This window comes from Oncorhynchus nerka, linkage group LG27 (genome assembly GCF_034236695.1).
Source record: "Oncorhynchus nerka isolate Pitt River linkage group LG27, Oner_Uvic_2.0, whole genome shotgun sequence".
Taxonomy (NCBI): domain Eukaryota; kingdom Metazoa; phylum Chordata; class Actinopteri; order Salmoniformes; family Salmonidae; genus Oncorhynchus; species Oncorhynchus nerka.
The window spans coordinates 109078794-109091906 of NC_088422.1; the positions used below are offsets into that span (position 1 = coordinate 109078794).

The 13113-nt window shown below is 41.5% G+C and overlaps 1 protein-coding gene across 1 annotated transcript in view; it reads left to right on the forward strand.

Moving 5' to 3' along the window:
• Positions 1–13113, forward strand: part of LOC115118994 (BRD4-interacting chromatin-remodeling complex-associated protein-like) — a 124802-nt gene that overhangs the window by 51553 nt on the left and 60136 nt on the right. Inside the window, 10 exon segments of the mRNA XM_065011244.1 lie at positions 3801–4136; positions 4138–4347; positions 4452–4569; positions 4634–4728; positions 4896–4985; positions 5083–5135; positions 5283–5431; positions 8373–8467; positions 11278–11460; positions 11714–11733. Of these exon segments, the coding sequence (XP_064867316.1) occupies positions 3801–4136; positions 4138–4347; positions 4452–4569; positions 4634–4728; positions 4896–4985; positions 5083–5135; positions 5283–5431; positions 8373–8467; positions 11278–11460; positions 11714–11733 (1349 nt within the window).

Consider the following 13113-nt stretch of genomic DNA (forward strand, 5'->3'; position numbering starts at 1 on the left):
TTGCAAATGGGTCTTCCAAATGGACAATAACCCCAAGCATACTTCCAAAGTTGTGGCAAAATGGCTTAAGGACAACAAAATCAAGGTATTGGAATGGCCATCACAAAGCTTAATCACATAGAAAATCTGTGTGCAGAACTGAAAAAGCGTGTGTGAGCAAAGAGTCCTACAAACCTGACTGTTACACCAATTTTGTCAGGAGGAATGGGCCAAAATTCACCCAACTTATTGTGGGAAGCTTGTGGAAGGCTACCCGAAACGTTTGACCCAAGTTAAACTATTTAAAGGCAATGCTACCAAATACTACTGAGAATGTGATGAAAGAAATAAAAGCTGAAATAAATCATTCTCTCTACAATTATTCTGACATTTCACATTCTCCAATAGGTTGTGATCTTAATTGACCTAAAACAGGGAATTCTTACTAGGATTAAATGTCAGGAATTGTGATACTGAGTTTAAATGTATTTGCCTAAGGTGTATGTAACTATTATTAGCTTCACAACACAACCCGGTCCAGTTGAGCCTCACTAGCCACGTGAAGCTAGCTGGCTGCTTATAACGTTAGCCTTCGGCAACACGGTTAAGTAGCTGGCTGCTAATAACGTTAGCCTTTGGCAACAGGGTTAAGTAGCTGGCTAGCTATTTATTTTCATGAGCTGAAGTTCAATTTCAATAGGTGAACAACTAGTGGCTACCTAGCTAATACTTACAAGGATTCCTAAATCATTGCTAAGAATAGTGAAAACGACTGCAATTTCTACTGGTCATTGTTTTCATGCTGGTTGTATTAGTGCTAGCTAGGTACCAAGCTAAAGCTAGCTACCCCAGAAGCTTCAGTCAAATAAATGATGCTTTATTACCAACGCGGTTTTGTAAACACACCGTTCATGGCCAGTGATTGCTGACTTTTCTGTTTAGCTTCGACAGTGCTACTCTATCTTTTTGACCCAAACAGCGTTCCATAGTATGTCGTGAAGCTAATAGCAGTGACGCTATTACTGTATAACTCCGGTAGGGCAACATCTGAAAAATAGCACACCTGGTAGTGTTAAGTGCTCGACCAGTCGGCGAAAGCCAACATCACCCACAATGGAGAACGGTTGATTGTCAAAGGCAATGAATTACACCATGGCGTTAATGGATTTTGCCTTTTTGAGTTGTCTTGCTGAAGTTTTGTTATTCTTTCAAATGACTGTGCGTGTGCAACCTGTAGACGTTTCTTGGTCTCGTGTAAGTCAGTAGCTCTGGTCCAGTGCGTCAGGGTGCTATGCACATACCAGTCGGCCCAGTAGCTCTGGTACAATGCGTCAGGGTGCTATGCACATACCAGTCGGCCCAGTAGCTCTGGTACAATGCGTCAGGGTGCTATGCACATACCAGTCGGCCCAGTAGCTCTGGTCCAGTGCGTCAGGGTGCTATGCACATACCAGTCGGCACAGTAGCTCTGGTCCAGTGCGTCAGGGTGCTATGCACATACTGGTCCAGTACGTAATGTAAACCACTGGTACTTGTGCAGCTAGCTAGTACATGCAAGCTAGTTCACACTAGGTAGTTGGCTAGTACACACTAAGTAGTTGGCTAGTACACACTACCTACCCTATTCAAATATTTTATGCATTTTCACCACCAACGCTGTTGGTGACAGTGACACACTGTCCTCTCTGGTGTCTCTGTGGACTAGGTAACTGACTAGGTAACTGACTAGGAAACTGACTAGGTAACTGCTGGAGCCAGACCCTATTAGAGATACTTATTACCCTTCCATATCTAGGCTTCAATAACCCACTGTCCCGTCCTGCTGCAGACTTGTACCACTACTACTTTAAATATTACTATTTACCACTACTTTAAATAAGACTATTTACCACTACTACTACTTTAAATATGACAATTTACTACTACTACTACTTTAAATATTAGTTTTTACTACTACTACTTTAAATATTAGTTTTTACTACTACTACTTTAAATATTACTACTACTACTACTTTAAATATTACTACTAATACTACTTTAAATATTACTACTAATACTACTTTAAATATTACTACTAATACTACTTTAAATATTACTACTAATACTTTAAATATGATTACTAATACTACTTTAAATATTACTACTAATACTACTTTAAATATTACTACTAATACTACTTTAAATATTACTACTAATACTACTTTAAATATTACTACTAATACTACTTTAAATATTACTACTAATACTACTTTAAATATTACAATTTACTACTACTACTACTACTACTTTAAATAGTACTATTTACTACTACTACTACTTTAAATAGTACTATTTACTACTACTACTTTAATTATTACTATTTACTACTACTTTAAATATGACTATTTACTACTACTAATTTAAATGTTACTATTTACTACTACAACTTTAAATATTACTATTTACTACTACTAATACCACTACTTTAAATATTACAATTTACTACTACTACTACTTTAAATATTACAATTTACTACTACTACTACTTTAAATATGACAATTTACTACTACTACTACTTTAAATATGACAATTTACTACTACTACTACTTTAAATATGACAATTTACTACTACTACTACTTTAAATATGACAATCTACTACTACTACTTTAAATATGACAATTTACTACTACTACTACTTTAAATATGACAATTTACTACTACTACTACTTTAAATATGACAATTTACTACTACTACTACTACTTTAAATATGACAATTTACTACTACTACTACTACTTTAAATATGACAATTTACTACTACTACTACTACTTTAAATATGACAATTTACTACTACTACTACTTTAAATGACTATTTACTACTACTACTACTACTTTAAATGACTATTTACTACTACTACTACTTTAAATGACTATTTACTACTACTACTACTTTAAATGACTATTTACTACTACTACTACTACTACTACTTTAAATGACTATTTACTACTACTACTATTACTACTACTACTACTTTAAATATGACTACTATTTACTACTACTATAAATATTACTTTTTACTACTACTATAAATATTACTATTTACTACTACTATAAATATTACTATTTACTACTACTATAAATATTACTATTTACTACTACTATAAATATTACTATTTACTACTACTATAAATATTACTATTTACTACTACTACTACTACTTTAAATATGACAATTTACTACTACTACTACTTTAAATATGACAATTTACTACTACTACTACTTTAAATATGACAATTTACTACTACTACTACTTTAAATATGACAATTTACTACTACTACTACTTTAAATATGACAATTTACTACTACTACTACTTTAAATATGACAATTTACTACTACTACTACTACTTTAAATATGACAATTTACTACTACTACTACTACTTTAAATATGACAATTTACTACTACTACTACTACTTTAAATATGACAATTTAATACTACTACTACTACTTTAAATATGACAATTTACTACTACTACTACTACTTTAAATATGACTATTTACTACTACTACTACTACTTTAAATATGACTATTTACTACTACTTTAAATATTACTACTACTATTTACTACTACTACTTTAAATATGACTATTTACTACTACTACTTTAAATATGACTATTAATGCTTGTTTTTTTTGCTTGATGTCCCAACCCCACCTGTTTAAAATGCAGTTCCACATGTTCTAGCATAACTTGTATTGTTTGGAACCTAAATATCATGTTTGTTTCCTCTTTGTTGGTTTCTGACGCGTTTCCTGTTTTTTTTACCTCTAACCCTAGATGCCCCAGGCGGGTGGCCAGCAGCAGCAACTGAAGCTCCAGAGCCTGTCCCCCTCCCAGCCCCTGGCCTCCCACACTGCCCTCCCTCTGTCAGACAGCCCCCAGCCCTCCCCCTCCCCATGCATTCCCCCAGTCCTGGCCCCTTCTCAACCCCAGACCCCTGCCCGATCCTGCACCCCCTCCTCTCTTCCCCCAATGTTCATTATCCAGAACCAGATACCAGGCCACTCCCAGCCTGCACTACAACAACAACAACAGATACACCTCCAGCCCCGGCCCCCTCCCAGCCTGCCCCACAACAACAACAGATACACCTCCAGCCCTGCCCCCCTCCCAGCCTGCTCTCTACGAACCGGACGTCCCCCCTCCCTCTCGCTCCCCCAAACCCCCCCAGATCCTCCAGGCCCCTCTGGCAGGGCTCCAGTTCACTGCTAGCCAGGTGGGGGACCCCGGGGGTGGGGTGTTGAAGACCCAGGTCTTAACAGCAGAGCGACAGCACCGCCTGCAGCTGGTTGGTGCTCAGCCCTCTCCACAACAGAAACACCAGGTGTGAAGGAACACACTTCACTGCTCAGATGTTTTGACTTGCTACTACCTGAGTGTTTATCAAAGTATTTGAATAATCAATTTTCTCTCTTTATTCACGCTCAGGTGCAACAGAACATTCTACTACAGGCCAAATGGCAGCAGCAGCCCCAACAGCATGGTGGTCAACAACAAGACGTGCCTGCTCCTCAGTCATCTGTGCTGGTCAAGACTCCTGCCACAGGTCAGAAAGAAACAACATCACTACTGTGAAATGTGTTCCTGATCTGACTCCCATCTCTTTTCAGCATTCAATGACGTGTTGTCAGGAGCTCAGGTGACCCAGGGGGGCGTGGCTCCAGCTAACCAGCCTGGTCAACAGTCACTACACCAGGCTGTGCAGGTAGGTAACACCTACTGATGCTCAACCCTCATCTCAACCGTTTGACTCCTTTAAATTCAAAAAGATTTATTGGCCATCAAATAGAAATATATATGAATTTGTTCTTAACTGACTGGATAAATAAAGGTTCAATAGTATTCTTTTACTATCCCTCTTTCCTCTGCCAGGTGGGGGGAATGGAGTCCGTGTCAGGTCTGAGTCAGATGACCTCTACACAGCAGACTTTCAGCCCTGGTCTGGCCCCTCTACAAACACAGGTCAGGTCAACCAATCCTGCTGGCTTCCATTTCTGACTCTATTTAATCACCTGTCTAATCAATCTGGTTCTGATGCTGTATCTTGTTCACCTGACAGACTGCTGCTATGAAGATGCATTTCAGTATGGCTAAACCCAGCAAGGAAGCCAGGTATGCTCCTGTTCTTCTAGAACGTATTTCTGATCTCTTTTTCATGTGGTGTTTGTTTGTGAGCATGAGTGTTGTCCTACTGCTTCTTAAAAGTAAGGTCACAAGACTGAATTGCCAATCTTCCTCGACCCTGTGTGGTGTGTGCAGGATGTTGGAGCAGCTGAGGAAGCAGCAGGGCTCAGTCCTCCACCCAGACTACAGCTCTTCCTTCCAGTGCTTTGAAGACACCCTGACCCGCCTGGTGCCTTACCACCTCTACCAGGGCACTGCCACCCCACCACACGACTACCACAGAGGTACACACACCCTGACCATCTGGTGCCTTACCACCTCCACCAGGGCACTGCCACCCCACCACATGACTACCACAGAGGTACACACACCCTGACCCGCCTGGTGCCTTACCACCTCTACCAGGGCACTGCCACCCCACCACATGACTACCACAGAGGTACACACACCCTGACCCGCCTGGTGCCTTACCACCTCTACCAGGGCACTGCCACCCCACCACACGACTACCACAGAGGTACACACACCCTGACCATCTGGTGCCTTACCACCTCTACCAGGGCACCGCCACCGCACCACACGACTACCACAGAGGTACACACACCCTGACCACCTGGTGCCTTACCACCTCTACCAGGGCACCGCACCACACGACTACCACAGAGGTACACACACCCTGACCACCTGGTGCCTTACCACCTCTACCAGGGCACCGCACCACACGACTACTACAGAGGTACACACACTGCTGTTAACATGTGTATTTGTGATTGGTGGGGATTGATACAGTATTATAAACTGGGTGGTTTGAACCCTGAATGCTGATTGGCTGACAGCAGTGGTATATATTGACCGTATACCACGGGTATGACAACTTATTTTTACTGTTGTAATTATGTTGGTAACCAGTTTACAATAGCAATAAGGCTCTTCAGCATTTGTGGTACATGGCCAATATACCACGGCTATGGGCCGCGTTGCGTCGTGCCCAAGAACAGTCATTAGCCGTGGTATATTGGCCATATACTTTGACTCCAAGTATCGATTTGTAATACAAGGTAGTTAGCGTTAGCTAGCGCTAGTTTGCTGTACCTGTGCCAAAACTCCTGTGTTTTCATCCTATAGCTCTCCATATTCTTTTTAAATAGTGAATAGTGCTGAGCGATCAACCTGTCTAGGACTGGCGGAACCCCTCGCCAACAGCCAATGAAATTGCAGGGCGCCAAATACAAACCAACAGAAATCTCATAAATCAACTTTCTCAAACATACAAGTATTAGGCACCATTTTAAAGATACAATTCTCGTTCATCCAGCCACAGTGTCTGATTTAAAAAAAATAAAAAAATGCTTTACAGCAAAAGCTCCACAAACGATTATGTTAGGTCACCACCAACTCACAGAAAAACACAGCCATTTTTCCAGCCAAAGAGAGCAGTCACAAAAAGCACAAATAGAGATAAAAATTCATCACTAACCTTTGATGATCGTCATCAGATGACACTCATAGGACTTCATGTTACACAATACATGTATGTTTTGTTCGGTAAAGTTCATATTTATATCCAAAAACCTTATTTTACATTGGCTTGTTACGTTCAGAAGTTCCAAAACATGCAGTAATATTGCAGAGGGCCACATCAATTCAAGTGTTATGCATGGAACTTTACACTTCTCCTTAATGCAACCGCTGTGTCAGATTTCAAAAAAACTTTACGGAAAAAGCAAACCATGCAATAATATGAGAACGGCCCTCAGAGCCCAAACCAGCCAGAGAAATATCCGCATTGTTGGATTGTCAACATTATTCATAAATAGCATTATAAATATTCACTTACCTTTGATGATCTTCATCAGAATGCACTCCCAGGAATCGCAGTTCCACAATAAATGCTTGTTGTGTTCGATAATGTCCATTTATGTCCATTTATGTCCAATAGCTTCTTTTGTTAGGGCGTTTGGTATAGAATCAATCTTTAGGATGTTTTTATCATAAAAGTTCAATAATGTTCCAACCGGAGAATTCCATTGTCTGTAGAAAAGTAATGGAACGAGAGCTACCTCTCAAGAGAAAGTGCGTGACTGAGAACGAGGCTGCAGGCAGACCTCTTAGTCCAACAGCTCCCATCCGGCCCCCCTTCACATGAGCAGCCTGAAACAACATTCTAAAGACGGATGACATCTAGTGGAAGCCTTAGGAAGTGCAACATAACCCATATCCCACTGTGTATTCCATAGGGGTGAGTTCAAAAACTACAAACCTCAGATTTCCCACATCCTTTTTGGATTTTTTCTCAGGTTTTTGCCTGCCATATCAGTTCTGTTATACTCACAGACATCATTCAAACAGTTTAGAAACTTCAATGTTTTCTATCCAATAGTAATAATAATATGCATATATTAGCATCTGGGACTGAGTAGGAGGCAGTTCACTTTGGGCACGCTATTCATCCAAAAGTGAAAATGCTGCCCCCTATCCCAAACAAGTTAACGGAAATGTCTTATTTTTATTTTTTTAAACAACTAATCAGTGAAATATTTGAATTCCATTTTGTTTCTTTCTGTGAGCTTGATGTGCTGTTTCTGTAGAGATCAATCAGATGTAGCCTGAACTGTATGATGTAGCAGGGAGTTGTAGTTTCCAACAGCCCAATATTCAGCATAGTTTAGCGCAGAAAATGTGGTAATTAACTACAATGACCATAATCCATTTTGCGCTCCGCTTAAACTTGTCCGGTCTGTATGAAGAAAACGTGCAGACTAAGAAGAGAATCGCAATACATGTCGTATCGGCACCTAAGAATGATTCCATCGTATCGCCATGTCCCTGGCATTTCCCAGCCCTAAATGTATGGTCGGGAGTGACCACAAGACCAGAAACTCCCAGCCCTAAATGTATGGTCGGGAGTGACCACAAGACCAGAAACTCCCAGCCCTAAATGTATTTTCGGGAGTGACCACAAGACCAGAAACTCCCAGCCCTAAATGTATGGTTGGGAGTGACCAGAAACTCCCAGCCCTAAATGTATGGTCGGGAGTGACCACAAGACCAGAAACTCCCAGCCCTAAATGTATGGTCGGGAGTGACCACAAGACCAGAAACTCCCAGCCCTAAATTTATGGTCGGGAGTGACCACAAGACCAGAAACTCCAAGCCCTAATTATGTACCATTGGTTCCCACTGTCTGATCTCCACCTCCCCTGTTCCATATTATCTCCCCTTCAGTGGATGATGAGTTTGAGAGGGTTTCCAGCCAGCTCCTGAAGAGAACGCAGGCTATGCTGGATAAATACAGACACCTCCTTTTTGAGGAATCAACGGTAAGATATTATATTACCTTGTTATTTAAGTTATCTGTCTCCTGCTACAGCCCTCCCTCACTAGGGTTCCTTCTCCAGGTGATTTACCTGTTCTGTCTCCTGCTATACAGCCCTCCCTCACTAGGGTTCCTTCTCCAGGTGATTTACCTGTTCTGTCTCCTGCTATACAGCCCTCCCTCACTAGGGTTCCTTCTCCAGGTGATTTACCTGTTCTGTCTCCTGCTATACAGCCCTCCCTCACTAGGGTTCCTTCTCCAGGTGATTTACCTGTTCTGTCTCCTGCTACAGCCCTCCCTCACTAGGGTTCCTTCTCCAGGTGATTTACCTGTTCTGTCTCCTGCTACAGCCCTCCCTCACTAGGGTTCCTTCTCCAAGTGATTTACCTGTTCTGTCTCCTGCTACAGCCCTCCCTCACTAGGGTTCCTTCTCCAGGTGATTTACCTGTTCTGTCTCCTGCTATACAGCCCTCCCTCACTAGGGTTCCTTCTCCAGGTGATTTACCTGTTCTGTCTCCTGCTATACAGCCCTCCCTCACTAGGGTTCCTTCTCCAGGTGATTTACCTGTTCTGTCTCCTGCTATACAACCCGCCCTCACTAGGGTTCCTTCTCCAGGTGATATACCTGTTCTGTCTCCTGCTATACAGCCCTCCCTCACTAGGGTTCCTTCTCCAGGTGATTTACCTGTTCTGTCTCCTGCTATACAGCCCTCCCTCACTAGGGTTCCTTCTCCAGGTGATTTACCTGTTCTGCCTCCTGCTACAGCCCTCCCTCACTAGGGTTCCTTCTCCAGGTGATTTACCTGTTCTGCCTCCTGCTACAGCCCTCCCTCACTAGGGTTCCTTCTCCAGGTGATTTACCTGTTCTGTCTCCTGCTATACAGCCCTCCCTCACTAGGGTTCCTTCTCCAGGTGATTTACCTGTTCTGTCTCCTGGTACAGCCCTCCCTCACTAGGGTTCCTTCTCCAGGTGATTTACCTGTTCTGTCCCCTGCTACAGCCCTCCCTCACTAGGGTTCCTTCTCCAGGTGATTTACCTGTTCTGTCTCCTGCTATACAGCCCTCCCTCACTAGGGTTCCTTCTCCAGGTGATTTACCTGTTCTGTCTCCTGCTATACAGCCCTCCCTCACTAGGGTTCCTTCTCCAGGTGATTTACCTGTTCTGTCTCCTGCTATACAGCCCTCCCTCACTAGGGTTCCTTCTCCAGGTGATTTACCTGTTCTGTCTCCTGCTACAGCCCTCCCTCACTAGGGTTCCTTCTCCAGGTGATTTACCTGTTCTGTCTCCTGCTATACAGCCCTCCCTCACTAGGGTTCCTTCTCCAGGTGATTTACCTGTTCTGTCTCCTGCTATACAGCCCTCCCTCACTAGGGTTCCTTCTCCAGGTGATTTACCTGTTCTGTCTCCTGCTACAGCCCTCCCTCACTAGGGTTCCTTCTCCAGGTGATTTACCTGTTCTGTCTCCTGCTACAGCCCTCCCTCACTAGGGTTCCTTCTCCAAGTGATTTACCTGTTCTGTCTCCTGCAGCCCCTCCCTCACAGCCCTCCCTCACTAGGGTTCCTTCTCCAGGTGATTTACCTGTTCTGTCTCCTGCTATACAGCCCTCCCTCACTAGGGGTTCCTTCTCCAGGTGATTTACCTGTTCTGTCTCCTGCTACAGCCCTCCCACTCACTAGGGTTCCTTCTCCAGGTGATTTACCTGTTCTGTCTCCTGCTATACAGCCCTCCCTCACTAGGGTTCCTTCTCCAGGTGATTTACCTGTTCTGTCTCCTGCTATACAGCCCTCCCTCACTAGGGTTCCTTCTCCAGGTGATTTACCTGTTCTGTCTCCTGCTATACAGCCCTCCCTCACTAGGGTTCCTTCTCCAAGTGATTTACCTGTTCTGTCTCCTGCTACAGCCCTCCTAGGGTTCCTCTCCAGGTGATTTACCTGTTCTGTCTCCTGGTACAGCCCTCCCTCACTAGGTTCCTTCTCCAGGTGATTTACCTGTTCTGTCTCCTGCTATACAGCCCTCCCTCACTAGGGTTCCTTCTCCAGGTGATTTACCTGTTCTGTCTCCTGCTACAGCCCTCCTCACTAGGGTTCCTTCTCCAGGTGATTTACCTGTTCTGTCTCCTGCTATACAGCCCTCCCTCACTAGGGTTCCTTCTCCAGGTGATTTACCTGTTCTGTCTCCTGCTACAGCCCTCCCTCACTAGGGTTCCTTCTCCAGGTGATTTACCTGTTCTGTCTCCTGCTATACAGCCCTCCCACTCCTTCTCCACTGTTCTGTCTCCTGCTAGGGTTCCTTCTCCAGGTGATTTACCTGTTCTGTCTCCTGCTACAGCCCTCCCTCACTAGGGTTCCTTCTCCAGGTGATTTACCTGTTCTGTCTCCTGCTATACAGCCCTCCCTCACTAGGGTTCCTTCTCCAGGTGATTTACCTGTTCTGTCTCCTGCTATACAGCCCTCCCTCACTAGGGTTCCTTCTCCAGGTGATTTACCTGTTCTGCCTCCTGCTACAGCCCTCCCTCACTAGGGTTCCTTCTCCAGGTGATTTACCTGTTCTGTCTCCTGCTATACAGCCCTCTCACTAGGGTTCCTCACTGTTCTGTCTCCTGCTAGCCCTCCCTCACTAGGGTTCCTTCTCCAGGTGATTTACCTGTTCTGTCTCCTGCTATACAGCCCTCCCTCACTAGGGTTCCTTCTCCAGGTGATTTACCTGTTCTGTCTGTTCAGTGTCTACTCTTTCTCCCTCACTAGGATTGTCTCTCTAACTTTTGTGTTATGGTTGATTGATTAGCTGGCTGTGTTGCTGTTTGGTTTCACAGCGCCTTGGCCCGTCAGCTGAGATGGTAATGATGGACAGGATGTTTATTCAGGAAGAGAAGATCTCTCTGGGACAGGACCGCATCCTCGCCAGAGACAGACCTGGTAACAAATCTTTATATAATATACATACAGGGCATTCGGGAAAGTTTTCAGACCCCTTGACGTTTTCCACATTTTGTTACGTTACAGCCTTATTCTAAAATGGAATAATACTTTTTTCCCTCCATCAATCTACACACACTACCCCATAATGACAAAGCAAAAACTGTTTTTTAGATATTTTTGCTAATGTAAATATTACCTTTACATAAGTATTCAGACCCTTTACCTCAGTACTTTGTTGAAGCACATCTGGCAGCGATTACAGCCTCAATTCTTCTGTAGTATGATCCTACAAGCTTGGCATTTGGGAGTTTGTCTCATTCTTCTCTGCAGATCCTGTCAAATTCTGTCAGGTTAGACGTTGAGCGTCTCTGCACAGCTATGTTCAGGTGTCTCGAAAGATGTTCAATCGGGTTCTATGCCTATATCTAATATACACGCCTAATATACATGCCTGCCTATATCTAATATACATGCCTATATCTAATATACATGCCTATATCTAATATACATGCATGCTATATCTGATGATACATGCCTATATCTAATATGCATGCCTATATCTAATATGCATGACTATATCTAATATGACATATCTAATATACATGCCTATATCTAATATACATGCCTATATCTAATATACATGCCTATATCTAATATACATGCCTATATCTAATATACATGCCTATATCTAATATACATGCCTATATCTAATCTATATATACATGCCTATATCTAATATACATGATATATCTAATATACATGCCTATATCTAATATACATGCCTATATCTAATATACATATCTAATATACATGCCTATATCTAATATACATGCCTAATATCTAATAATATACACATATCTAATATACATGCCTATATCTAATATACATGCCTATATCTAATATACATGCCTATATCTAATATACATGCCTATATCTAATATACATTTCTAATATATACATGACTATATCTATCTAATATACATGCCTATATCTAATATACATGCCTATATCTAATATACATGCCTATATCTAATATACATATCTAATATACATGCCTATATCTAATATACATATCTAATATACATGCCTATATCTAATATACATTCCTATATCTAATATACATGCCTATATCTAATATACATTCCTATATCTAATATACATGCCTATATCTAATATGCCTGACTATATCTAATCTATACATGCCTATATCTAATATACATGCCTATATCTAATATACATGCCTATATCTAATATACATGCCTATATCTAATATACATATATCTAATATACATGCCTATATCTAATATACTAATATACATGCCTATATCTAATATACATGCCTATATCTAATATACATGCCTATATCTAATATACATATCTAATATATCATGCCTATATCTAATATACATTCCTATATCTAATATACATATCTAATATACATGCATATCTAATATACATGCCTATATCTAATATACATGCCTATATCTAATACATGCCTATATCTAATGTACATATACATGCCTATATCTAATATACATGACTATATACATGCCTCCTATATCTAATATACATGCCTATATCTAATATACATGCCTACTAATATCTAATATACATGCCTATATCTGATATACATGCCTATATCTAATATACAATCTAATATACATGCCTATATCTAATATACATGCCTATATCTAATCTAATATACATGCCTATATCTAATATACATGCCT